The following is a 25,031-nucleotide window of genomic DNA, read 5'->3' as shown; positions in this document are numbered from 1 at the left end:
CGGGCGGGGGAAGAGCGTCGGCGCGGACGGCGGAAGTGCGCGCGCGCGGGGATCCTCGCGCGGCCTCGTGAAAGGAAAAAAAACGCCTTTTTTTTCTCGGCCGCTCGAAAAATTCCGAGCCGTTGAGGAGCTCACAGCTGTCGCGCGAGATGCGCGAGGAGTCGCCGCCACAAGGAGCCAGCGCCGACGCGATGGCACCCAGCGGGGATCCCTCCGCGGTCCGAAGGGGCCGCGGCGGCATTCCGCTGCCCGAGTCCCCTAAAGAATCGCTCGCGCGCGCTGCGAACGCGGCGAAGGCGGGCGTCCTGAGCCCGTCATCGGACTCGCCGAGCAATCTGATGCGCACGCCCGTGGGCAGGGTAAAGGCGATGTCCTCCGTCGACGCGTCCCCGACGTCGTCGACGAAGGGCACGCCGAGGACGCCGCTGAACGTGCTGTCCGGCTCCCCGAACGTAGTCCCGCCGTCCACCGGCGGCGGCGCGAACGCGCTGCTGTACTCCCCGTTCCCCGGCGGCGAAATCTCGAACGGCGCGTCTCCGGCGTGGAACGTCGCCGACAGGACCCCGGGCCTGAGCGACTCGCTCGTGTCCGAGCAGGCGAACTTCCTCGTGGACGCGATCGCGAACGAACCCGCGGACGAGGAGATCATCCGAGAGCTCAAAAGCGCGCTGAAGGCGAGGCAAGAGAACGAGGCGCTCAGAGATCACATCGAGCACCTGAAAAACGGCGAGATCGACATGGGCTTGGAAGCGTCCAAGCGCATGACCGAGCTCTCGAGCGAGTACATGGAACAGGTGGACAGGCTCACGAAAGAGAAAGACGCCGTGCGCGCGCGCGCGGAGGCCGCGGAGGCGGAGGCGAAGAAACTCGCCAACATGATGCGCGCGCACGGGTTCGGGACGCCGCTGCCGTCGACGTCGACGCGTCGCCCGCCAACGCCGTCCGCGCGCGCCGCCGCCGCCGGCGCGGGCGCGACGCCCACGAACGTCGGCGTCTCCCCTGGCGGCGGCGACCCCGCGGCGTGGCTGTTCAACAGCCCGGCGCCGAACGGGCTGCCGCTGGACTGCCTGAACACGCCGCAGGGGTTCGGCGAGACGTTCGCGATCGACCCGGCAGCGGACGCGGGCGTCGGGGCGCGTCAAAACGCAGCCGCGACCCCCGAGTCCGCGCCGCGGAGCGGCTCGCACGCGCTCGCGGTGCCGATGACGCCTTCCGGGGACGCCGCGGAGGGCGCCGCGAGAGTCGCGATGGCGGGCATGGACCACCCGACGCTGATCAGGGAAGCGTCGAACCTCGTGGCGGCGAACGTGCGTCTGGAGCGCGAACGCCGCGCGCTCGCGGAGCGCCTCGCGTCGCTCATGAAACGCAGCCCCGGTCGCGGGTCGAAGGGCGCGATCCCGGGGACGCCGATACACGTGCAGACGGTCACGAAGGCGGTGAATCCGTTCAAGAACGCGGGGTACTCGCCGTCGCCGTTGGGCGCGACGTTCGCGCTGACGCCCGTCGCCGGCGCCGGCGCCGGCGCGGGGGCGGGGGACGAATCCGCGACCGCCGCGGCCGTGGACGGTACCCCCGAGCTCGGGTGGCGGTCCGTCGCGAGCTCCCCCGCGGACATCGACGTCATGGTGGACGTCCCGGATGCGCCGCCGTCGTGGGACATGTGCGGCACCGCGTTCGCGGTCGCGCAGTTGTCCGCCGCGATTGAACGCTCGCAAAGCGCCGCGAATGAAGCCGCGGCGTCGCTCGAGGCGATGCGCGCGATGGACGAGGACGACCAGGGCGGGAAGAGGAAGGGCAAGACGTGGGAGGAAACGAGGGCGACGAAGCGTAAGGAAGCGCACGCCGCCGCGCTCGAAGCGGTGCAAGCCGCGGCGTTGGCGTCCATGCAGAGGGAGCACCTCACCGAGGTTCTGAAGGTGGAACGAGACAAGGCAAAGTCGGACGCCGCGAGTTCGTTCGCGTCGATGCAGCGCGAGCTGGCCCGCAACGCCGGGTCCTCTTCTCCGGCGACGACGTCCGCGGCGACGCCGGCGAACGAGACCGCGGTGTCGATCGGCGACGCGATCGTCACGCCAGTCGCGGACACCGCGGAAGCGTCCACGAGCACGGGCCCGACGGCGGAGGAACTCGCGGCGGCGAAACGCGCGGAAGCCGCGGAGTCCGAGGTGAGCGAGCTGCGCAGGAAGCTCTCCGCGGCCGCCGCGGCGGCGGACAAAGAGCGCGCGGAGCTGCAGTACGCCGCCGCCGCGCACGAGCGCGACGCGAAGAGACTCGCGACGGAGCTCGAGGCGGCGACGACGGCGGCGGAAAACGCGCACGAGCTCGTCGACCGCGCGCAACGACGCGCCGCGGTCGTCGAGGCGAAACACACGCGGCTGTCTATCGAGCTCTCCGCAGCGCTGCAGAAGCTTCGCGAGACCGAGTTCGAAGCGCGCGCGGAGACGAGGAAGCTGTCGCTGTCGTTCAAACTCGACCAGCGACGCGCGAGCGGTTCCGGCGGGGCGTTGTCAGACTCTCCGCTCGCGGGCCCAGACGCCGGAAACGCGGCGGATGCGATGGACGTCATCTCGCCGCCTCCGACGCTCGCGCGCGTGAACACGTCGACGCCGTCGCCATGCGATAACTCCTCGGACGCGGGCGAGTCCCCGAGCCTGATCGCGCTCGCGGATAAGGTGTGCTCTACGAGGACGTCGTTAGCCGCGGCGTTGAAAGCGGCGGAGGACGCCGCGGAAAGCACCGATGACGGCGACGAGACCGTGGAATCCGCCGCGGCGATGGTTAAGGACCTCCGAGCACAGCTCGAGGCGTCCCGTGCGGAGACTTCGGACGCGATCGCGCGTTTGGAAGCGGCGGAGACGGCCGTCGCGAGCGCGACGCTCGCGGTCGCGGACGCGGAGGCGAAAGCCGCGGCGGCTATCGCCGAAGCCGAAGCCGCCGCCGCCGACGCGGCCGCGGCGGCGCATTCCCCGTCGCCGTCGCCGATCGCGGCGAGGAAGGACTCCATCGACGCGTCGAAGATCGACGAAGTCGGCGACGCGCTCGGGATGGAGAACGCTTCGAACGAGCCCGCGCCGGAGTCCGAGGCGAGACGAAAAGACCTCGCGGAGCTGAGAGAGTCCGCGGCCGCGGCGGAGGCGGCGCTGACGTGGGCGCGTCGCGCGGAAGCCGCCGCGCACGGGGAAGCGGAGACGGAGCGGCAGAAGACCGCGGCCGCGCGCGCGGAGACCGCGTCCGCGCTCGCTTCCTTGGAATCCGCGCGCGCGGAGCTCGTCGAAGCGCGCGCGGCGACGACGGCGGCGAACGAAAAACTCGCCGAGGTTTCAAACGACGCGAACCAACTCGCGGACGTCACCGAGGGGCTTCGCGCGGAGATCGACGACGCGCACGCGAAAGAGGCCGCGCTCGTGGGAAGGATCGAAGAACTCCAAGACGAGCTCGCGGCGGCGGCGAAGGCTGCCGCGGACGAGCGCGCGGCCGCGGAGGCGACGCTCGCGATCGAGAAGGAGGCGCTGGAGAAGGCGAAACTCGAGCTCGTCGCGTCCGCGGAGAAGGCGCGCTCGCTCGCCGCGCGGATCGAAGGATTGGAGACCTCGGAGGCGGCCATGCGGTCGACGGTCGAGGAGAAGGAGACCGCGCTGCGTGAGGCGACGGAGGAGAACGCGCGATGCGTCGCGCGTCTCGCGGAGCAGCAGGCTGCGGTCGACGCGGCGGCGGCGGCGGCGGCGGAGCGCGCCGCCGCCGCGTCCAGCGCGGACGCGGACGCGAACGCCGAACGCGAGCGTCTGACGATCGAGCTCGAGCTCGCGTGCGTGAAGCTCGAGACCGCGCGCGCGGAGACGGAGAAGATCCAGCACGGGATGCGCGAGTGGAAAGAGTCGCAATCGCAGGCGGTGGAGAAGTGGGTCGAGGACGCGAAGCGCAGGACGGAGACGGCGGAGACGGCGGCGGCGGCGGCGACGAAGAGAGCCGCCGCCGCGGAAGCCGCCGCCGCGGCCGCGCTCGCGGAGAAGGAGAACGCGGAGAAGGTCGTCGCCGCGGCCACCGCGGCGTCGTTTGCCGCGGTCAACCCGGCGCAAGTCGAGGCGTTAGTCGCGGAGAACAAGGAGCTCGTGAAGGAGGCGGAGGCGAACGCGTCCAAGTTTGAAAAACTCGAGGAAGAGCGCGAGGTGCTTCGCGAGCGGTGCGAAGCCGCGGAGACGGCCGCCGCGGACGCGCCGCACCTGCGCGCGGAGAACTACGACCTCGCGGTCAAACACCGCGGCGGCCTCCAGCGCTTGCACGAGGAGCTCGCGGCGAGACGCGCGCTGGAAGAGCGCGTGGACGGGTACGAACACGCGACGAAGCGCCTGGAGGGCATGGTCGCCGAGCTCGAGGTGGCGCTGCGCGAGGCTCGCGAGATGTGCGTCGCCGCGAAGACGGCGTCGCACGCGGCCGCGGCGGAGCGCGCGGCGTCGGACGCGGCGAAGGAGGCGAGGACGCCGACGAAGGGCGACTTCTCTCGCGGCCCGAGCCCGGGCAGCAGCGGCGGGTCGTCGTCGTCGCCCGCGTCGGACGCGGTGGAGAGCGTCGCCGCCGCCGCCGCCGCGGACGCGGCGAAGGGCGCGATGCGCGACGCCGTGGAAGCCGCGGAGCGCGAGGCGAGCGCGGCGAGGGAGGACGCGGCGACCGCGCGCGCGGCGCTCAGCGCGATGAAGATGGAGATGGAGTCCCTCCGCGCCGCGTTGGACTCGCGAAGGAGCGACCTCGGGGCGACGCGGAGCGAGTGCGAGTCCCTGCGTTGGAAGGTGCTCGAGATGGAAGAAGACGCGCGGGTGTCCCCGTCGCCGCGGAAGCCGATACCGAGCGACAGCCCGTTCGCGTCCGCGCGCACGTTCAGCCGGTTCGGAAAGGAGGCTGCGGAGACGGCGGCGGCGGCGGCGGCGTCCCCCGCGGCGGTCGCCGTCGGCGGGAAGATCCTCGCGCTGACCCCTCCCGCGGCGGAGACCGAGACGGCGGCGGCGGACGCGACGGCGACGGCGTCGGCGAAGGACAAACTCGAGCGCTTAGAAGCGGACGTCGCCGCCGCGCGCGCGAAGCTCGCCGATCGCGACGTCGCGCTCGCGAAGGCGATCACGGAGATCACGCGGTTGAAAGCGACGCGAGTCTCGAAAGCGAGAGCGGAGCACCTGACGCAGGCGAAGACCGCCGCGGAGGAAGAAGTCGCCGCGAAAATCGCGGAGCTCACGAGCGAGCGACGGAAAGTTCGCGACCTCCTCGCGGGGAAACGCAAGCTCGAGGAAGCGGCCACGGAGGCGGACGCCGCGCGCGAGCGCGCCGAATTCTCCGCCGCGGAAGCGATCGCGGAGGTCGCGGCCGCGCGCGAGGCTGCGGAGACGTCTAAGGCGGCGCAAGCCGCCGCGGAGGCGACGGCGGCGAGGTACGCCCACTGCGCCGCCGCCGCGGAGACGGCGTTCATCGACGTCCCGCCGATCGACTTGAACTCGCCGACGCCGCCTTCTTTGGACTTCCTCTCCCCGGTCAAACTAGCGCCGGTGAAGACGGTCGAGCCGTCGAATCCGTCGACGGAAGACGCGACGACGAACACGACGCCGAAGAAGATACCCGCGCCGCCGGCGCCGGTGAGGATCCGCGTCGACGCGGAGGTCGACACCGGGGTCGTATCGCCCGCGGGCGGGAAGAAGTTCGCCGCCGCGTTGATGGCGTACACGTCGCGTCTTCGCGACGACGTCTCGAAAGCGGAGGCGGAGGCGGAGGCGCACAAGGCGCACGCGGAACGGATGCGAAACGAGATTGCTCGCTTGGCGAAGGACCTGCCGTCGAAACACGGCAAGGGGAAAACCGGCGGGGAAACCGCGGCGGAGAGCGACGCCGTCGTCGTCGCCGCGAAAGCCTCCGCGGCGAAGCTCGAGACGAAGGCGGTGTACTACAAGACGATCGCGAAGAAGTGCTACCACAGGATGAAGAAGCAGAAGGAGGCGTACGAGCTTCAGATCGAGGGGTTGAGAAAGGAGCTCGAGGTGCACAATCACAGCGCCGTGGCGGAGACAGATCTTTCTCTCGCGTCGACCGCGGTGGGAGGACCGAGCCCGGGACGGGTGATCCCGCGCCGGTCGCAGTTCAGGTGATGAAGGAAGATACACACATTTTAACACGAGGGGGTGTTGGGTAGGGTACGATACTTAGGATTCGAACGAACGAATAACGATAGACACACGCGTAAAAGAATTTGTTGGGTTGAAATGTTTATTTCAACAAAGAATCGTCGCGAACGCTCATCCGCTGCTGCGTGCGGTTAGTGTACAGAAACCCCTCTCTCTCTTCTTCGATTCGCGATTCATTTAGAACAGCGCGACGCCCTTCACGGCCTCGAACGCGAGGAGGGACGCCATGCCCACCATCGCGGCGCGGCCGTTGAGGAGCTCCTTCTGCTGGTTGAAGGGACCCGCGGCCGGCGGCTTGGTGTTGCTGCAGTAGGAGATGAGCGTGCCGCCGACGATGAGCATCGTGACGACGGCGACGCCGACCGGGGACTGCGCGACCTGCTGGCCGACGGTCTCGCCGGTGGCGATCTCGCAGCCGAGGGCGGCGACGAAGCCGATCATCGCGAGGCGGCCGTTCATGAGCTCCGGGCCGGACGCCACGAAGTTGGTCGCGGCCGGGACCTGGGCGAACGCGAACGCGTCGCCGAGGGAGAGGGAGATGTCCGAGTCCGCGGTCGCGCCCGCGGCCCACTCCGGGAGGTCGCCGGTGACGGTGGACGCCTGGTACGTGTTGCCCGCGGCCTTCGCGGCCTCGTACTCCTCGGGGGTGGCGCGCTGGCCGTCGCCGTTCTTGTCGGTGAAGAAGACCTCGCCGCCGGAAGATTTCTGCTCCGGCTCCGCGGCCGCGCGCACGGAGCGGCGGTTCGCGGAGGAGGCGACGGTCGCGCGGGCGGCGACGGTCGTGCGGGCGGCGACGGTGAAAGCGGACATGATGTTGAAGATGTGGTGTTGGTGTTGGTGGGCGTGTGGAAGCGCGTTGAGGTGTGACGTCGCTGTCGACGTCGACGTCGACGAAAACGTTCGGAAACGCGTTTGATGACGTCGACGAAACAGAACTGCTCGCGGCGCGAACCGTCGGAACTGCCACGTCTGCACGTGGCACCGGCAGTCCGGTGCCGACGCCGACCATCGCGGTCGGCGTCGCGCGCCACTTCCGCCCGCGCCGAGACCGACCGACGCGCCCGGTGGTCATGAAGGTCGCGCTCGCATCGCGGACGCCGCCGCCGACCGCCTCGACGCCGCCGCGGACCAGACGCGGCAGAACCCAGTGGCGACGCAGTCTGGTCGCGCGTGCTGGCGTCGGCGGACCAGACGACCCGGCGGTAATCCAACCTCTGATCCCACGACATTTGGATTCGGGCGCCGACGCGTCATCGAGCGCGTCCTCGAGCGCGTCCACGTCGTCGTCGTCGTCGTCGTCCACGCCGGCGTCGCTCGGCCGTCGCGTTCTCCTCTCTAGCGCCGCCGCGTCGCTCGGCGCGGGCGTCGTCGGCGCGAACGTCCCGACGTTCGACGCGGCCGCGAACGCGCCGGCGTGGACGTGCCGGTGCGGCGGGTGCGCGCGTGCGATGACGGCCATCGTGGACGCGGACCCGGTCCTCCTCGCGGAGTTTGATCGACAGAGGAACGCGAAACAGGACGTTCTGTTCGCTAAAGGGATGAACGGCGGGATGGGCGGGTACGAGTCCGCGGTCGCGGCGAGGAAGAACGACCTGTTCGAAGACGTCTTCGCGTCGCTGCCGAAGGGATCGAACGTCGAGGCGACCGTCGTCGAGGTCGGCATGGGGACGTTCCCGAACGCGCGGTATTACTTCGACGGCGGACGTCGCGGCGGGAGGAAACTAGACATCGTCGGCGTGGACCCGAACGACGCGATGGAGTCGTTCGCGCGGTCGAACCTCGCGAAGGCGAACGAAGCGTTCGGCGGCGGCGGCGGCGAGGACGCGTCGCTGCGAATCGTCCACGGCGTCGCGGAGGCGCTGCCGCTGAAGGATAACAGCGCGGACGCGGTCGTGTGCACGCTCACGCTGTGCAGCGTGCTCGATCAAGTCGCGGCGGTGAGCGAGATCAAGCGTATTTTGAAACCGGGCGCGCCGTTCATGTTCATCGAGCACGTCCTGAGCGAGGACGACCCTCGACTCGCGGCGCAGCAGATCAGCCTGAACGGCATGCAAGTCGCGATGGCGGACGGGTGCCACCTCGACCGTAAGACGTTGGACGTGATCGACGCCGCGGGGTTCGCGTCCGTGCGCTCGGAGCGGTTCACGTTGCCCGGGTTCGGGCTCATCTCCTCGCAAGTCGCTGGGATCGCGATAGTTTAGTCAACCTATCATAGAATTTATTTGGCATGCTTAGCTGCGACCAGAACACTTCCTCCGAAAGAGCCGCGAACAGAGCGAGCGGAGCGCTGGCACGCGCTCGCCATCCTCCGCGGACGGAATGGCGGAGGAGATGATCGACGTCGCGCTCGAGAGCGAGCGCGGCGTCCCACCGTCAACCACGGGCGCGGAGATGCCGACACCCACGCTCGCGGGCCCGTCGCGTCGCTCCTTGGACGGTGCCGATGATCACGTTGATAATTACGACGCCGCGCCGGGCGAGACCCCCGAGGCGGCCGCGGGGGACGAGCGCGATGACGTCCCTCTGATGGCTCGCGCGTCGTCGTCGTCCGGAAACGGCATCGGCACCGGCACCGGCGTCGGCGGCGGCATGGTCGCCCTGGAGCTCTCCTCGCACGGCGACGGCGCGCTCGGAGACGCGGTCCTGGACGATTCGCAGTGGCGATGGAGGCACACGGTGTCGTACTGGGTGTGCGTGTGCTTCATCCTCGGGTCGCTGCTGTTCGTCTCCGGGTGCGCGTTCTGGTACAAGAAGTACGAGTACGAAGCTAGAGAGCGCGCGCTCGTGACGTACCCGTTCCTCGCCGGCGCGTGCTGCTTCACGTGCGGGTCCTACCTCGGCGTGTTCACCGCCGTCAACCTCGGTCGGAACGGAAAGAGCGTGATGTGGGAGTGGGCGCCGCACAAGGACGGGTTCTTAGGGTACCTGTGCTACCTCATCGGCGCGCTCGTGTTTAACATATCGTGCATCGAACCCCTGGACGCGTTCTCGGACCTCCCTTCGTGGATGAAGCGCGAGATGGCGTGGGGCGCCGCGGAGGTCGGGTCGTTCTTTTTCATCCTCGGCGCCGCCGTGGAGGTGAAACGCAACGGCGTGTCCGACGTTCGAGCCGCGATCGAGGACGGGACGTGGATGACGCTGCCGTTTTGGGTGTCATGGAACAACCTCTTCGGCGGGTGCTTCTTCTTCATCGCCGCGGTCGCGGGCAGGTTCGACCCGACGTCTCCGGGGTGGGTGTACACGACGTACCTTATAGGTTCGATGAATTTCTTCGTCGCGTCGTCGCTGATGATGTACATGTGGAAGGGCGAGCAGTACGGCCTGGGGTTCATACCTTCGATCAACCGCGTGTTACCTATCCGCGGGTACGTCCGCGAGGGCGACGACGGCGACGGCAAGGAGTACCGGAAAGTCAGCGTCGTGCAATATTGTTTCCTTCAGGCGTACATAGCGTTGACGGCGGCGTCGTTCGTGGACTTTTGCTTCGCCACGCAAGGCGGGTTCACCGCGTACGAGAAGTACGACGGCGTCGCGCGGTGGCACGAGGTGATCGCATCGTTGATGGGGCTGTACCTCTCCGCGGGTCTGCTGTTCATGGCGAGCGTGTTGCACCACGCCCCGCGGGTGCAGCCGTTCGATAAGCTCCTGTGGTGGGCGCAGGCGTTCGCGGTGGCGAAGCTCGCGCAGATCACGGTGAGCGTGTCGATCTCGTACAACGCGGAGGCGTAGTGGTTGGGTGGGGGTAGAGAGGGGACGAGCATAGCGCGCGGGTCTTGAAACGCAGGGACCGCGTAGAACGTAGCGTAGAGAGAAGAGGACGAGGCAGAGGCGAAGGACACCGCCATTTGATAAAAATCCCAGGCGGCGGCTCATGTGTAGATGTGGATTTTCCGACACTTGAACTACAGCAGGAAAGAGGAAACCCTCGCCTCCTGCCGCCGGGCGCACACGACTCGCGCGCCGCACGAACGCCATGGCGACCGCGCGATTTCTTTTGCTCGTCGTCGGCGTCCTCCTCGGCCTCACCGCCGCGGAGGGACGCCATCTTCGCGCGATGACGATCGAGCAGAAAGGATCGAACTCGGATATGGAAATTTCCGAAGGGCAGCTCCATCAAGCTCCCTCAAGCCTCAAGCAACACGAGCGCTCGACGCATCGCGCCGCGGCCGGGGACACGACGACGTCCGCGCTCGCGGACCGCGCGTCGCGGTCGAGCTCCAAGTCCGCGTCGGAGATCTTCCTGAGCGAGTACGAGGACAAGGACGGCGCGAACGCGTCCGCGGTTTCGCCGTCGCCGTCCGCGTCGGACGCGTCCGAATCGCACGTCGAGCGCCTCCTCGAGCGATGCGCGAGGAACAACGCGGTCGCCATCTTCAGCTGCAATCAAGAGCACGCCCACCTGTGCCGCGTCGCGGCCGCGAACTTGGACGACCGCGGCGTGGGCCGCCTCGCGGTCGCGGCGGATCAGCGCACGTGCGACGAACTCAAGGTGGACGCGGACGGGGATAAGTGCTGCGTCGTCGCGGAGGAAGCCGCCGCGGCTGGGCACGAGATGCACGCGACGCGGTGGGAGTACGTCGAGCTCTCGCTCTCGCTCGGTGTGGACGTCATCCTTCAAGACTGCGACGTGATGTGGCGCGTGAACCCGGTCGACACGTTCCGCGCGTCGACCGACGTCGGCGTCGTCGTCCTTCGCGAGCGCGGGACGAACCACCCGTTTCACGCCGGGATGGGGTGGTACCGCGCGGATTCCCCCGCGGTGTTCAGGCTCGTGAGGGACGTCAACGAGCGCATCGATCACGCGCGCGCGGCGGAGACTAACCTGACGAAGCTGCGCGTCGTCGGCGTGGACGTGGACGCGAAAAAGTGCGGCGCCCCGGACGCGCTCGCCGCGTTCGCGGACGACAGAGCCGTCTTGAACGACGCGATCGAGAGCTCCGCGATCGACGCGGACGTGTACACGCGCGCGAGGGTGGAGTGCGACCCGGACGGCAGGGACGTCGGCTTCGCGTGCGTGGAGGAGTTCGCGGAGACCGGGTGCGTGACGTTGGAGAAGAAGTCGTCGTTCGAACGAGGGAAGCCGGAACCCCCCGGCTGCCGCGGCGGCGCGGATGCAGAGGACGGCTTCGCGAGTAAGATATTCGACGGCGTCGCGCGGCGTCGATCGTTGCTCTACGCCGACGCCGCGACGACGCGACGTGCCAAGACGGGCGATGGCAAGGCGTGCGTCGCCGCGGACGACGTCCTGTCGTCCTGGCAGTGGAGCGGCAACCACAGCGGAGAGCTCGGTCGGTGGAACCCGAAAACCGCGAGCGACGCGACGCTCGGGTATCACTTCGTGAACTGCTGCGCGACGATCGCGGAGAAGTTGCGCACGATGGAGCTCGTGCGCAAAGGTCAGAAATACCCACACCCGGAAACACGCGAAGCCTCGAGCGAACCCTCGAGCGCGCCCGCGAAGGCGCCCTCGCCGTACGAACGCGACGCGAAAGCCCCGCCGCCGCCGTTCGCGTCGTCGAAAAGCGCCGACGCGCCGTCGCGGAAAGATACGACGAGCACCGGCGGATTGTTCGACGAGAAAGAGAAGGAGGCGATCGACGCCGCGGCGCATTTCCACGGCGAGAACGAGTCGAAAGACGAAAAACCCGTGGACAAATACGGTGATACCAGCGCGGGCGCGGACGAAGCCCAAGACGAGAAATTCGATGAGAAATACGGCGACACCAACGAGAAACTCGATGAGAAATACGGCGACGATAAGTACTCGGTCGACGGCACCGATACCAAGTACGACGCCGCGAAGTACGACGACGCGAAGTACGACGACGCGAAGTACGACGACAAGGAAAACAGCGGAACCCTTGAGCGCGCGGACGCTTCTTCGCGTGGACCAAGCGACGCGCCGGACGCCCCCCGATATCCAGGGGTCGCACAGCGCGCGCGATGAATTGAATGAATAGTTACCTAAGTTATCTATCGTTACCCCCCGTTCCCTCGTTCTTCTCCGACCACGCGCGCTCCTTTCTCTCTTCCTCGCGAACCCACGCGAGCGCGGCGTGTATCGTCTCGCACGTCAAAAATATCGACGCGTGCAGCGGAAACGCCCGCAACAACGCGGTCTCGATCCCGCGGAAGAAAACGAGCGCCCCCTCCGCTCTCAGGCTCTGCATCGCGCAGTCTGCCATCCCGCCGTACGTCCCCGGCGGGAAAGCTTGTATCCTCGACTTCACGACGTCCAGCGGGTACGTCAGCGTCCATTGCGTCACCCCGGCCATCCCTCCGGCGAGGACGATCCCTGCGGTCTCGTACTCCGCGCCGACCGCGGTGTCGCACGCGCGTCGTATGGAGTCGTACGTCAAAAAGTACACCGCGCACTGCGGGACCTCTCGCGCGATCGTCGCGCCCGTGCCGGTGAATAGCCCTCTCCACGCGCCGTGCTCTCGCGCCAACGTCGCCGCCGTGCGCATCGTCCCTCGGAACTTCTCGGGGACCTTCCCGGTCCCGCAGCTCGACTCCGCGACTTGCTGCACGGTCTTCACCCTCTCCGCGGGACCTCTGACGAACGAGCTCGTCAGCCCCGCGGCGCCGCCGGCGATCAGGCCCGCGATCCACGGGTTCGACACCAACGCCTTCGTCTCCGCGACCGCGTTTCCTCCCCGTCCTCCGCCGGCGCCGGCGCCGGGGCCGGGGCTGCCGCCGCCGCCGCCCCCTCCTCCTCCCTCGCGCAGGTACCTCAACACCGTCGTGTTCGTCGAGAACGCGACGGCGTTGATGACGCCGTACGCGACCATCGGCGCGCCTATGCCTCGGTACAGCGCGAGCGGTCCGTCTCTTCGAACGAGCGACGAGGCGACGCCCATCGCGGACGTCCCCGCGTTCGTCTGCACCCGGCTCTTCACCGTGTCTATGGGGTGCACGACGGTCAGGCCGACCATCCCAGCTATTTGGCCCTGCAAGAAGAAGCGACGCGAGCGCCGGGGACGTGAGTTTCGCGTCGCGTGGTGGGGGGGGCGGGCGGAAGGCGAGACGGCGGACGGCGGCGAAAGTTTGAGAAGGTTTTTCGGAGAAATCGCGCGGGTGAGATCCGCACCGCGACCGCGTGCGCCCACGCCGGAGCGCTCTCCTTGTCCACCCCGGGCATGGCGGCGTGCTCGCGGGGACCTCCTCCCGCTCGAACCCACCTCCGCCGGGTGCCCGCCGACTGTCGCGCGCCCTCTCGAACTGGAGGAATAAAGCGATAGCGCCGAAGATGATGACGTCTGGTCCCGGCCGCCACAAACCGCACTTTTTCGCGCACTCCACATTCGCTCTGAGCCACTAGTCGCCCGCGCGCGTCGCGCCCGATGGCTGGCGCGATGGCGGCGGTCGCCGCGGGTCCGGTCGCGCTCCGCGCGCCCACCGCGAGTCACTCCGCGCGTTTCCGCGCGCGTGGCGTCGGCGTTCGCGACGGACGCCGCGTCCGGCGTGAACCGCCGATAGTAGTGTCACCGCCACCAGCGGGCTCGCGACGTCTTCGATCAATCGGCACTTCAGCCGTCCGTCCTCTTCCCCGTCGTCGTCGCGGAGACGACCAAACGACGCGCGCGATCCCGGTAGACGTCGTCGACCCGTTTGGGATGTCCCCCGAAGCGTGGGAGCTGCTCGAAGGGAACCTCTTCGGCGCGAGTCTGTTCCCTTACCTCGCGTTCTTGTACTTTCTCGATCGCGACGAGTGCGCGATACCGCCGAGGGCGATGTTCGGGTTCAAGTTCCTCCTCGTGTTCGTGTTCGGGACGATCCCGGGGGCGATATACGCGAAAGTCGCGTACGACGACATCCTCGCGAACGTGGACTGGCTGCACGGGCCCGCGGAGTCGCTGCTGACGATGACGAACCTCCTCATCGTCGTCGGCATGCGCGAGGGCTTGCGCGAACGCAGAGCGCACGGCGACGGCGGCGACGGCGACGGCGACGGCGGCGGCGAGACGCGAAGGCGGAGGCCGACAGTGGACGGGAGCTCCGTCGGCGGCGCGCTCCTCGGGTGGATCGCCGTCGCGAGCGTCGGGAGCGTGGCGCTCGTCGGGGGCGTCGACGCCGCGCGCGCGCTCGGGACGGACGGCGCGAACGCGATCGCCGAGGCGGCGTCGTTTTGGCGCCATGCCGAGCCTTCGAACGCGCTGTCGCTGCCGACGTGGGTGATTCACGTCTCGTCGCTCATCGAGTGGCTCGTCGCGATGGGGTTGATATGGGAGTACGCGGACGTCAGCGGGAAGCGGGCGTACAAAGGGCTGACGTGGGGTATGATCCCGGGGCACGCGAGCGGCATCGCCGCGTGCACGTTTCATCTGTTCTACAACGCTCCGGTGTTGAGCGCGGTGGTGGCGACGCAGGCGGGGCTGACCGTGTTCGGGAACGTCACGCTCGCGATCGCGGCGTATCACATCGCGGTCGAGGGCGGCGCGACCGGGTTGCTGCCGTGGGAGAACGGTTTCGTTTCTCCGTGGAGGAGCCGCGGGGAGGAGGGCGGCGACGAGAAGGACGCCACGGGCGCGGGCGCGGGCGCGGGCGCGGGCGCGGCGAGTGGTTCGACCGTCGAGCCGCGCGTCGGCGATGCCGATGCGAGCGGCGTGGACGTGCGATCGCAGGGCGTCTCCGGGGGCATGGTCGGATGGGAGAACCTCGGCGCGCTCTGGGCGAAGGACTCGGACGCGGTTTTGATCGCGAAGCTGTTCGTCGTGTCCACGGCGTTCTCCGCGGCCGTGAAGTGGGGATCTTTAGAAGTAGATCTTCCGTTCGAGCCGAACATCTGGATCGCGTTCGCGATCGTCTTCGGGCCGACGCTTTTGAACTGCGCGAAGTGGCAGAAGATCAGCGCGGAGGAGGACGAGGTGGACGGCGGGTTGGCAACTAGTCTAGACGAGAGCGAAAATTAGTTCAGTTATCCACATTTTCTCGGCGAACAGAAAAGAACGAGAAGCCACGACACTCTCCTGAGCGCGTTCCGCGGCTCGTATCCGACGCGCGCGATGATGCGCCCCTCCTCGCCCGCGTCCACGATCAAGGCTCTCGTTCTCGCCCTCGTCGTGGTGCTCGCGTTGTCGTCCGCGCCTCTTCCAGTGGAGGCAGCGTCCGTGAGAGTGGTCCCCTTCAGTTTCGAAGTCGGCTTATCTGGACTGAGCGTGAGGTCGTTCACGCCGTGGGTCCGTCGCGATTTGTGCCTCGCGTACACGAACTTCCTCAAGATCGATAGGAAGGTGCGCGCGCCGCGAGCATCGCCGCTCGCGCGTTGGATCCGTCCCCAGCCGCGAACGCCGTCCGAGAGCGCGACGCCTTGCTCTTTGTTCCTTCCGACGACTTCAACCCACAGTTTTTCCGCTCACGTTTCCGCGCTCACGTGACTCCGTTCGTACGCCGCAGTGGTGCGTCGTCGAGTCAGTGCGTCGACGCGGCTCGTATCGCAATCAGGTGAACGTGATCATCGTCATCAACTTCCCGACGTGGGTCACCGGCGGGGTGAGATACCAAACGAGGCGGTTGTCTACCGCGCTTCGAACCAACCCGCGGCAGATATTGGTCGCGGGCCGCAGCGCCGGCAGTCGGAACTACTTCAACGCCGTACAGAACGTCAACGTGAACGTGAACACGAACGTGAACAATCTTCCGCCTCCGACGCCGATTCCTGATCCGCCGCCGCCAGATCCGTTACCTCCTGATCCCACACCCGTGGACCCGGAGCCGGAGCCGGAGCCGGAGCCCGAGCCGGAGCCCGAGCCCGAGCCCGAGCCCGAGCCGGAGCCCGAGCCCGAGCCGGAGCCCGAGCCGGAGCCCGAGCCCGAGCCCGAGCCCGAGCCCGAGCCCGAGCCCGAGCCCGAGCCGGAGCCCGAGCCGGAGCCCGAGCCCGAGTTCGAGCCGGAGCCGGAGCCTGAGCCCGAGCCCGAGCCTGAGCCGGAGCCGGAGCCCGAGCCCGAGCCTGAGCCAATGCCTCCCGACGACTACGGCGTCGGAGAGGGATATGGAAATGAAGAAGACGGCGGCGGATTCGGCGGCTTCGACGATGGAGGCGGCTTTGACGAAGGAAGCGGCTTCGACGATGGAGGCGGCTTTGACGAAGGAAGCGGCTTCGACGAAGGAGGCGGCGGCGGCGATTTCGGCGGCGGCGGCTTCGACGGCGACGGCGGCGATTTCGGCGGCGGCGGCTTCGACGGCGGCGGCGGCTTCGACGGCGGAGGAGGCTTCGACGGCGGAGGAGGATTCGACGAGGGAGGCGGCTTCGACGAAGGAGGAGGTTTGGATGTCGGCGGAGACGGCGGTGATTACTGAAAGCCGACGCGCGGCTCGACGAAGTCGATGAGATGAATCACGAGGACGACACACACGCTGTGCGACGAGAGTGAAACGAAAGCGAGACCATTCGAGAAAAAAATGCGAAAAAAGAAAAATATCCGCCTCGCCACGACACTTCTCGTCCCGCACCTCTCCCACGCGCGTCGATGACGAGCCCGCGCTGTTCCCGTTCCACATCGACGGTACTCGCCGTCGCGCTCGTCACGATACTCGCCTTGGCGTGCGCGCCCGCGACCGACGCCGCGGAGCAATGCTTTTGCCCTTGTGCGTGCGAGACGCAGGGCGCGAAAACAACGACTGAAGTTACCCGGACCACGACGACGACCACGCGAACGACCGAGCGCCAAACGAAGGTTGTCCGCAGCCCGTTGACCATCAAGATGAAAGGCATCTCCAAAAAGCAGATGGATACGCCGTGGTACCGTCGGGACGTGTGCAAGGGGTACACGTCGCTGCTGGGTATCGACCTCAAGGTAACCCAGCGCGCACTTTCGTCGACTCGTTTTCTCCGAGAACCTCCTTCTGTCCGCCTCAACGACGTCCCTATCACCCTCCGACGCAGTTCTGTGCCGTCGAGAAAGTGACGCGACCGTGCGAGTTTTGCTTCAACGAATGCGTCGTCGTCATCGTGATCAACGTCCCCGAGTACGTCAGCGGCGGCGTGAGAACCGCGACGCGGAAGCTCTGGCAAGACCCGCGTCAGGTGCTCGTGTCGCAGAGCAACTACTTCAACAGCGTCGTCAACGTGAACGTCAACGTGGACATCGACGTGAACAACCCGCCGCCGCCGGTGGTGATCGAAACGCCTCAAGCTCCTCCACAACTTCCGCCCGACCCTCCTCCTCTCCCCCCGGCTCCGGTCGACCCGGGCACTTCCGACGCCCCGGGAGCGCCCCCCCCTGGGGTCGCGCCGCCGCCGACGGAAGCGCCGCCTCCTGGGGTCGCGCCGCCGCCGACGGAAGCGCCGCCTCCTGGGGTCGCGCCGCCGCCGACGGAAGGGCCGCCTCCTGGGGTCGCGCCGCCGCCGACGGAAGCAGCAGCCCCGCCGCCAACGAGCGAGGAAACCGCCGCCCCGCCGCCTGAACAAGAGGCAGCGGCAGCGGCGCCGCCAGCGAGCGAGGAAAAATCTGCCCCGCCGCCAACGAGCGAGGAAACCGCCGCCCCGCCGCCGACGGAAGCGGCGGCGGCAACGGCGGCGGCATCGCAAGAAGAAGACCAGTACACGGATGAGTACTCTGGTGACAGTGGCCAAGAACAACCTACCGACTACAGCGACGACTCCGGCGGCGGTGAAGAAGAAGAACCTGCAGGTACCGACTACGGCGACGACTCTGGCAGTGAAGAACAATCTACCGACTACAGCGACGACTCCGGCGGCGGTGAAGAAGAAGAACCTGCAGGTACCGACTACGGCGACGACTCTGGCAATGAAGAACAATCTACCGACTACGGCGACGACTCCGGCGGCGAAGAACAGCAACCTACCGACTACGGCGACGACTCCGGCGGCGACCAATCGTACGAAGGCGAAGAACAAGGTACTACCGACGAAGGCGGTGAGCAAGGCGCCGACTATGGCTACGAAGGCGGGCGGCGAAAGCTCAGCTGGTTCCGCGGTTTCGTGTACTGAACTGGAAAGCCGACGCGCGGCCCGACGAAGTCGATGAGATGAATCACGAAGACGACACGCACGCTGTGCGACGAGACGAGCACCAGACGCGAGGACGCAACGAATGAACGAGAACCTCCGTTTCATCAAAGCTAAAAAATGAAAGAAATCATCAAGGCTTGCCCCCGCCCGCGGCTTGCAAGTTCCGCTGGCCCGCCCATCCCAACGCAGGGGTCGCCCGCCGTCCCTGCGCCCCGCTCCCCCCCCAGTTACCCCTTATGGAACTCATCGCGCGAACCGCCCTGTCGTATCCCGGACGAACCGTCCTCTGAATGTCCTCCGACGCGCCGCCGATGACCCCCGCGGCTGTCGTGATCAACCTTCTCGCCACCGGCGCTACCAGCGGCTTCGACGCCGCGGCCGCTCTCGCTAAGATGCCCCCCGCGCCCATCGCCTCGATCGCGCCGCCGAGGCCCGCGGCCGCGGCGCCCAGGCTCATCCCCGCGCTCGCGGCCACTTTCGCGCTCGCCCCCCCGGCCGCGGCGGCGCGCGCGGACGCGACCGCGACGAGCGCTGGCGGCACCGCACGAACGCCGACGCCGATGATCAGCGCCGCGGTCGACCCATGCTGCAAGCGCTCCCACAGCGGCGCGTTCTCCAGGTCCGTGACCGCCATGATCGGCACGAGGACCGCGAGCTCGGTCGCGCGTCGTCGGCGTTCCTCCGCGCGCTCCTCGGCGGCGCGAGAGAACATCGAGCGGCCGAACACCTCGCCTTTGACGTACTTGCTGCACGCGTTCGTGAACCCGCACCCGAGCTCGCACAGGTCGTTCACGTAATGCCGGCAGTCGTTCTTGTTCACGTTGTAGATGGTATCTCGCTTCTTGTTGAACGCGCGGACGTCGTCGAGTGTCATCGACGTCTTCCCGACGAGGTACGTTCCGTTGGCGGGCAACGCGTCTAATTTCTTCTCGCGGACGTGACCGGGCGTGGACGACGACGACGACGACGACGACGACCCGGTGTCGCTCAACATCGCGCTGTGCACGTCGCCACCGAACGGACCGAAGTCGAACTGGAAGATCTCCCCGCGTTCGGACTTGTACACGCAGAGGAAGTGGCACACGCCTCCGGTGCTGAGCGCGTCTCGCGCCGGAGGCGGCAGCCGACCGAGGAACGAACGATCCGCGCGGAACGACCGCGTCGTGACGTACAGCTCCGGCTCGACGAGCTCTTCCTCCGCGGTCGTGGCCTCGCCCACGCCTTGTAAAGCGGGGGGGAAGAGCACCGTTCCTGCTCGTGACCCCATGGCCATCGCGCGCGCGCTAGAGTGACAAGATGCCGCCCCCGAACGTCTCAAACCGTCGGACGTTTCAGAGCCACAAATTTCTTGCATCTCCCGCGGCGCGCGCGCGGCTCAAGTGCCTACTGACATTCGGCGACGGCGGCGGCGGGGCGGCGGGGCGGCGAGGCGGCGGCGGGAGAGATTTGGGTTCGTGGAGGGTGTCTCGCCGCGCTCGCATATTCCCGTGACGATTTCGTGCGCGCGAGGCTGACTACGATACCAACACGCGGCGACTACGTTCTACGCTGAGGCGCGGCGGCGGCGGGCGAAATCACTCTCTCCGCCGAGCCGCCGCCGCAGCCGCCGCCAAATCCCCGGGGAGGTCCCCCCCTTCAATTTGAATACTTCACCCCTCCGCTCTCCAGTCCCCGTTCGAGCAAACGAACACGACCTCGCGCGTGATGTTCAAGCTCTGGTTCGGCATCAAGTATCGATACTCCGCCCTCGTTCGCTGGTCGCCGACGATCTCGAACACCTCGCCGCCGTCCGCGAGGAGCGCGATCTCGTCCCCTAACAGCTTCCACCGTTCGCTATCGCCTTCCAGCTCGCCGGCGTAGTACGCGGTGTCCTCCTCGGTGAGGTCGTGCGGGACGAACACGCGGACGAAGCCTTTGATGTCGTTCCGTTTCGCGAGCTCGACGAGGAGGTTCAGGCGGTTCTGCAGCGCCGCGTTCGTCGTCCGCACGCCGCCGCTCTTCACCGCGCGCGCGATTTTCTGCTCCTCCGCGAGCTGCTCCGCTTCCGCGGCGGCGTCGCCGACGCCGCCGCCTCCGCCTCCCTCTTTGCGCGACCCGAGGTGGTCGCCAGATCCTCGCTCGTTCGCTTTCTTCTTACCCATGACCGACGACGACGAGAGGAAGCGCGCGGGGACAGTGAGGGCGAGACAGAATTACGTTCTGTTCGTTTGCCAAAAAAATATCCTACTGCTTCGTCTCGGGCGCGGAGTTCATCCGCGTGAAGCACGGCCACCGCATCGCTTTCCCCTTCGTCAAGGTCAACTCCAAGCGCTTGCTCCCGTCCCTATCCTTCACTATGCTCCAGCTGCACTCGTCCGGGGTCACGTCCGAGCACAGCTCGTTCGCGTCGTCCACGATCAGCCGCTCGCCCTCGTTGGGCGCGTCCGTCACCTCGAGGCGGATCCGATCCTTCTTCACGACGCACTTCACGTCCGCCTTGGTCGTCGTCTCTCGCACCGGGACGACGACGACGACGTCCTCGCCCTCCTGGCTCCACTTGTACAGCTGCGAGCCGGTGTCGTCGATCGAGCCCGGCGGCGGCCCGGGCTCCGGGAGGTTATCCTGGAGGTTCATCACGTTCGCGGCGTCCTTCATCCCGCCCATCGCTCGGATCTGCTCCTGAACGTCCCCGCTGTTTTGCTTCTTCGCGATCTGCAGCGTGTACGCGCGCTTCACCCACGGCGCGCTGGAGGACATCTCGTCTAACGTGAAGTCGTGCCTCTCGAAGCGATCGTCGTCGTCGAGGATCCTCGCGAGGAACGCGTCGCCGACGATGTCCGTGGGCGCGCCGCACTCGAGCGCGAGCCCGCACGCGCGATCGTTCCTTCGCAGCCCTTTGCTTATTCCGCGATCGTCCACGTACAGGTTGACGTGCTCCCAGTTCGTCGCCTTCCCGCCCGGGAGCAGCGCCACGGGCTGGACCATCTGCATGCGCGAGGCGATGTCCATCATGTCGTCGTCGATCTTCTTCCCGGACTGCTCCTCGAGCTGCTTGCGGAACAGCGCTTTCTGCTCCGCGCTCGTGCCCAGCGTCCCCGATGCGTTTCGGAAGTGTTCCTTCAGCGTGTCGAGCAGGCACTCCATCTCTCTCCCTTCCGGGATCTCCATCGTGAGCTCCTCCATCGCGCACGCGGGGTCGCAGGGGATGTACACATACTTGAAGCTCTTTCGCGGGGACATCGTGCGCGCGCGCGGGTCGAAGTGAACCGAGGAAGGTCGTGGAAGGAAACTCGAGCCGCCGCCAGTGGCAAAAATGTTTTCGGTCGAGGATCTGAATTGTTTCCCCCGAGGCTGGGGCGTCACTCCCCCCCGCGCAGCGCCGGTGACATCCGTCGACGCCGCGGGGGAAACGAGAAGATTCGCGCGCGCCGGGGGCTCGCGACGCGCGCGTCCCCAAACCCCCGGCGCGATGGGCTTCTTCGACGCGGCGCGGCGCGGAGACGACGGCCGCAGCCGCAGAGTGCCCACTTCAAAACTCGGCACGTCGTTCCCGCTGCTCGACCTCCCCGACGCCGCGCTCGCGGTCGTCCTGAAGCACCTCGCCGCGGGCCCCGACGGCGTGTGCGACATCGCGCGGTTCTGTCTCGTCTCCAAACCCGCGCGAGAGCTCGGTCTCGACACCATGCGCCGGCGGATGAGAAGTTTAGATCTGACGCCTCTCGGTCGACGCGCGAGAAACGCCGTCCCGCACCTCGCGGCGACGTGCGCGAACCTGCGTACGATCACCTGCGACGGCACGAACGTCACGGACGCGTGCGTTACCGCGCTCCTCGCGTGCTCCGAGCGCACGCTGACGCGGTTGAGCCTCGCGGACTGTCGTCATCTCCGTTTACTTCACGAGCACTCGCACGGCGCCGGCGCGAGGGGTTTACGCGAGCTCGTGCTGCGCGGGTCGTCCTGGTCGCTGTCCGCGCTCGCGGGGATATTACGTCGGTCGAGAAAGACGCTGACGTCGCTGAACCTCAGCGGCACGAGGCTCGCGCTGACCGCGGGCGATAACGACCTGAGGGTGATCGCCGCGCGCGTCCTGAGATGTCGCGCGCTCGAGCGGTTGAGCCTCGGCAGCCACGTCGACGTCCTCCCCGCCGCGTTGGCGACGGTGATATTCGCGCTGCTCGACGGCGACGAGAGGATCGACGACGACGACGACGTGGACGTGGACGTGGACGTGGACGTGGACGCGAGCTCGACGACGCCGACGACGACGCCGGACGACGTCGACGACGCGTTCGGTTTGGACAACTTGAAAGAGCTCTCCCTCGCGCAAAACGGCGCCGCGGACGAGAAGATGCTCGAGATCATCGCGCGACGGTGCCCGAGCCTGACGAAACTCGATCTTCGCGGGTGCACGGCGTCGCGCGACGCGGTGTGCGCGTTCGTTCGGAACGCCGCGTGCGCGTCGAGTTTGACGTCTCTGCTCCTCGGCGGCGCCGCGGACTCGCTCGACGACGCGTCCCTCGAAGCCGTCGCGTCGTCGTGCCCGTCGCTCGAGGAGCTCGACCTCGGGATGCACCACGCGGTCGGCATCGCGGGGATGGAATCGCTCAGAGTCGGGTGCGTTGGGTTGAGACGGCTGCGGATATCCAGGAACGCGAGGGTGACGACGCAGTCGCTCGCGTCGCTCGTGAAGACAGAGGGGAGCAAGTTGGAGCTCCTCAGCGCGGTGCGGTGCCGCCGCGCGGGCGAGCCGGGGCTTCGTTCGTTACAACGAGAGCTCGAAGTCGCGGTGGGGGCGGGGGCGGGGTGTCGGATCGATTGGGTCGGAGAGTATTCGTTCGAGCGCGACGACGACTCGTAGCGCGGCGACGACGACGTGAATAGAAGAACTTAGATTTAGCGTAGCGCCTTTCATTTGATCGGTGACATTTTTTTGAAAGGAGGTTTGAGACCGTGACGTGCGAATTTCAAGTCTGAAAAAAATGCTCTGTCGGTCAACTGAACGAGGGCACAGATGCCACCAGCCGAGCCGCGTGCGGTGCGAGTCGAACCGAACGTCGCGTCGCCTCGAAACCTGCTGCGCGATCGGCTCTTTCGCGCCGCGGCCGCTCGCGCGCCATTGCACACGCGCGCGTCGGTGCGTCGCGCAGGATAGAAGCGTCTCGTAGGGCTTCTCTACGAGAGATATCCACCCCGATCGGTCGCGGTCGGCGGCGTCAGGGCTCGAACGCGCGCTCGGGTCGTCATCCCCCCGCGGAATTGATTGAGATCAATCGGTCGCGATGTCGTCGGGCTTCCGCGTCCTGCACCTCGTCCGCCCTTTCCTCTCGGTGTTACCCGAGGTGAAGGCCGCTGACCGCAAGGTCCCTTTCCGCGAGCGCGCGCTGTACACCACGGTCGCGCTGTTCGTGTTCTTGGTGTGCTCGCAGCTCCCGCTGTACGGGATCCACACCGCGAGCGGGGCGGATCCTTTCTACTGGGCGCGCGTCATCATGGCGTCGAACCGCGGCACGTGCATGGAGCTCGGGATCTCGCCGATCGTGACGTCCGGGCTGATCATGCAGCTGCTCGCGGGCTCGAAGATCATCGAAGTCGACGAGGCGGTCAAGGAAGACCGAGAGTTACTGTGCGTCCCGTGAAACGCGCGGTCGACCTCCCGATCGGTCGAATTATTCTCATTGCCTGCGACCCCCCTTGTTTTTCCCCGTCCCGTCGCTGACGCTCTCTCGTCGACATCGTTCCACAGTAACGGCGCGCAGAAGCTCCTCGGCGTGCTGATCACGATCGGCGAGGCCGTCGCGTACGTCGTCTCCGGGATCTACGGCGACGTCAGCGACCTCGGCGCGGGGAACGCGATCCTCATCATCCTGCAGCTCTTCATGGCGGGCATGATCGTCATCTGCCTCGACGAGATGCTGACGAAAGGATACGGCCTCGGAAGCGGCATCTCGCTGTTCATCGCGACGAACCAGTGCGAGTCCATCATCTGGAAAGCGTTCTCCCCGACGACGGTCAACACCGGCCGCGGCGCGGAGTTCGAAGGCGCGGTGATCTCGCTGTTCCACCTCATCATCACGAGGAAAGACAAGTTCAGGGCGCTGAAGGAGGCGTTTTACCGCGCGAACCTGCCGAACATCTCGAACCTCCTCGCGACGATTCTGATCTTCCTCGTGGTGATCTACTTCCAAGGCTTCCGCGTGGACCTCCCCGTGAGGTCCAAGCGCAACGCGCGAGGACTGCAGCAGTCGTACCCGATCAAGCTGTTCTACACGAGCAACATGCCTATCATCCTGCAGTCCGCGCTCGTGTCGAACCTTTACTTCATCTCCCAGCTCCTGTTCAAGCGCTTCGGAGGGAATTTCCTCGTGCAGCTCCTGGGGCGGTGGCAAGAGAGCGAGTCCACCGGGCAGTTCATCCCCGTCGGCGGGTTCGTGTACTACGTCTCCCCGCCGACGTCCCTGAGCGACATCGCGGCGAACCCGCTGCACGCGTTGTTTTACCTCACGTTCATGCTCGGCGCGTGCGCGCTCTTCTCGAAGACGTGGATCGAAGTCTCCGGCTCGTCCGCGCGCGACGTCGCGAAGCAGCTGAAGCAGCAGCAGATGTTCATGGTCGGCCACCGCGAGTCCTCGCTTCAGCGCGAGCTGAACCGGTACATCCCCACCGCAGCCGCGTTCGGCGGGATGTGCATCGGTTTCCTCACCGTCGTCGCGGACTTCATGGGGGCGATCGGCAGCGGTACCGGGATCCTTCTCGCGGTGACGATAATCTATCAGTACTTCGAGACGTTCGAGAAGGAGCGCGCGCAGGAGTTGGGCGGCGTGCTGTTCTGATGAGAAGGACGCGACGAGACGCGTCAGAGGGGGTGATATGTAATACCGAACGACCTGAACGGTTGCTCTGCCGAGCCCGCGCGCGCG

The 25,031-nt window shown here is 67.2% G+C and overlaps 15 protein-coding genes across 15 annotated transcripts; 9 read left to right on the top strand and 6 right to left on the bottom strand.

The window, feature by feature from the left end:
• Positions 1 to 149: 149 nt before the first annotated feature.
• MICPUCDRAFT_60029 (uncharacterized protein) lies at positions 150 to 6,125 on the top strand (the record flags this gene model as incomplete). Its single annotated transcript, XM_003060584.1, has 1 exon — positions 150 to 6,125. The coding sequence occupies one exon, from the start codon at positions 150 to 152 to the stop codon at positions 6,123 to 6,125; it is 5,976 nt and encodes a 1,991-aa protein (XP_003060630.1).
• Positions 6,126 to 6,338: 213 nt separating this feature from the next.
• CBR/ELIP5 (early light induced protein-like 3, chloroplast precursor) lies at positions 6,339 to 6,971 on the bottom strand (the record flags this gene model as incomplete). The annotated part of the gene is made up of 1 exon (XM_003060289.1): positions 6,339 to 6,971. One exon carries the CDS (start codon positions 6,969 to 6,971, stop codon positions 6,339 to 6,341), a length of 633 nt encoding a protein of 210 aa, XP_003060335.1.
• A 638-nt stretch (positions 6,972 to 7,609) lies between these two features.
• On the top strand, positions 7,610 to 8,362 carry MICPUCDRAFT_34549 (uncharacterized protein; the record flags this gene model as incomplete). Its single annotated transcript, XM_003060583.1, has 1 exon — positions 7,610 to 8,362. The coding sequence occupies one exon, from the start codon at positions 7,610 to 7,612 to the stop codon at positions 8,360 to 8,362; it is 753 nt and encodes a 250-aa protein (XP_003060629.1).
• Positions 8,363 to 8,480: 118 nt separating this feature from the next.
• MICPUCDRAFT_60026 (uncharacterized protein) lies at positions 8,481 to 9,890 on the top strand (the record flags this gene model as incomplete). Its single annotated transcript, XM_003060582.1, has 1 exon — positions 8,481 to 9,890. One exon carries the CDS (start codon positions 8,481 to 8,483, stop codon positions 9,888 to 9,890), a length of 1,410 nt encoding a protein of 469 aa, XP_003060628.1.
• A 244-nt stretch (positions 9,891 to 10,134) lies between these two features.
• On the top strand, positions 10,135 to 12,026 carry MICPUCDRAFT_60025 (uncharacterized protein; the record flags this gene model as incomplete). The annotated part of the gene is made up of 2 exons (XM_003060581.1): positions 10,135 to 11,928; positions 12,015 to 12,026. 2 exons carry the CDS (start codon positions 10,135 to 10,137, stop codon positions 12,024 to 12,026), a joined length of 1,806 nt encoding a protein of 601 aa, XP_003060627.1.
• Positions 12,027 to 12,130: 104 nt separating this feature from the next.
• On the bottom strand, positions 12,131 to 13,335 carry MICPUCDRAFT_60024 (mitochondrial carrier family; the record flags this gene model as incomplete). The annotated part of the gene is made up of 2 exons (XM_003060288.1): positions 13,252 to 13,335; positions 12,131 to 13,111 (listed from the first exon to the last, which is right to left on the bottom strand). Exons 1-2 carry the CDS (start codon positions 13,300 to 13,302, stop codon positions 12,131 to 12,133), a joined length of 1,032 nt encoding a protein of 343 aa, XP_003060334.1. The 5' UTR covers positions 13,303 to 13,335.
• A 976-nt stretch (positions 13,336 to 14,311) lies between these two features.
• MICPUCDRAFT_9437 (uncharacterized protein) lies at positions 14,312 to 14,584 on the top strand (the record flags this gene model as incomplete). Its single annotated transcript, XM_003060580.1, has 1 exon — positions 14,312 to 14,584. A coding segment is annotated over one exon (273 nt), but the record flags the coding sequence as incomplete, so codon positions are not given.
• A 543-nt stretch (positions 14,585 to 15,127) lies between these two features.
• On the top strand, positions 15,128 to 15,851 carry MICPUCDRAFT_68992 (uncharacterized protein). Its single transcript, XM_003060579.1, has one exon. The coding sequence runs from the start codon at positions 15,167 to 15,169 to the stop codon at positions 15,536 to 15,538; it is 372 nt and encodes a 123-aa protein (XP_003060625.1). The 5' UTR covers positions 15,128 to 15,166; the 3' UTR covers positions 15,539 to 15,851.
• MICPUCDRAFT_40892 (uncharacterized protein) lies at positions 15,843 to 16,661 on the bottom strand (the record flags this gene model as incomplete). Its single annotated transcript, XM_003060287.1, has 2 exons — positions 15,843 to 16,517; positions 16,614 to 16,661. 2 exons carry the CDS (start codon positions 16,659 to 16,661, stop codon positions 15,843 to 15,845), a joined length of 723 nt encoding a protein of 240 aa, XP_003060333.1.
• On the top strand, positions 16,631 to 18,114 carry MICPUCDRAFT_60021 (uncharacterized protein; the record flags this gene model as incomplete). Its single annotated transcript, XM_003060578.1, has 2 exons — positions 16,631 to 16,957; positions 17,047 to 18,114. 2 exons carry the CDS (start codon positions 16,631 to 16,633, stop codon positions 18,112 to 18,114), a joined length of 1,395 nt encoding a protein of 464 aa, XP_003060624.1.
• Positions 18,115 to 18,265: 151 nt separating this feature from the next.
• Positions 18,266 to 19,408, bottom strand: MICPUCDRAFT_60020 (uncharacterized protein; the record flags this gene model as incomplete). Its single annotated transcript, XM_003060286.1, has 1 exon — positions 18,266 to 19,408. The coding sequence occupies one exon, from the start codon at positions 19,406 to 19,408 to the stop codon at positions 18,266 to 18,268; it is 1,143 nt and encodes a 380-aa protein (XP_003060332.1).
• Positions 19,409 to 19,784: 376 nt separating this feature from the next.
• MICPUCDRAFT_60019 (uncharacterized protein) lies at positions 19,785 to 20,276 on the bottom strand (the record flags this gene model as incomplete). Its single annotated transcript, XM_003060285.1, has 1 exon — positions 19,785 to 20,276. The coding sequence occupies one exon, from the start codon at positions 20,274 to 20,276 to the stop codon at positions 19,785 to 19,787; it is 492 nt and encodes a 163-aa protein (XP_003060331.1).
• Positions 20,277 to 20,358: 82 nt separating this feature from the next.
• MICPUCDRAFT_60018 (uncharacterized protein) lies at positions 20,359 to 21,354 on the bottom strand (the record flags this gene model as incomplete). The annotated part of the gene is made up of 1 exon (XM_003060284.1): positions 20,359 to 21,354. One exon carries the CDS (start codon positions 21,352 to 21,354, stop codon positions 20,359 to 20,361), a length of 996 nt encoding a protein of 331 aa, XP_003060330.1.
• Positions 21,355 to 21,427: 73 nt separating this feature from the next.
• MICPUCDRAFT_68991 (uncharacterized protein) lies at positions 21,428 to 22,972 on the top strand (the record flags this gene model as incomplete). Its single annotated transcript, XM_003060577.1, has 1 exon — positions 21,428 to 22,972. The coding sequence occupies one exon, from the start codon at positions 21,428 to 21,430 to the stop codon at positions 22,970 to 22,972; it is 1,545 nt and encodes a 514-aa protein (XP_003060623.1).
• A 279-nt stretch (positions 22,973 to 23,251) lies between these two features.
• On the top strand, positions 23,252 to 25,013 carry MICPUCDRAFT_34543 (type II secretory pathway family protein). Its single transcript, XM_003060576.1, has 2 exons — positions 23,252 to 23,737; positions 23,858 to 25,013. Exons 1-2 carry the CDS (start codon positions 23,394 to 23,396, stop codon positions 24,942 to 24,944), a joined length of 1,431 nt encoding a protein of 476 aa, XP_003060622.1. The 5' UTR covers positions 23,252 to 23,393; the 3' UTR covers positions 24,945 to 25,013.
• The last annotated feature ends 18 nt before the right edge of the window (positions 25,014 to 25,031 follow it).

The sequence above is a fragment of the Micromonas pusilla genome (genome assembly GCF_000151265.4).
Source record: "Micromonas pusilla CCMP1545 genomic scaffold MICPUCscaffold_8, whole genome shotgun sequence".
NCBI lineage: Eukaryota > Viridiplantae > Chlorophyta > Mamiellophyceae > Mamiellales > Mamiellaceae > Micromonas > Micromonas pusilla.
Note: the sequence above shows the minus strand (reverse complement) of the source record. Positions and strands in the feature narration are given on the sequence as shown.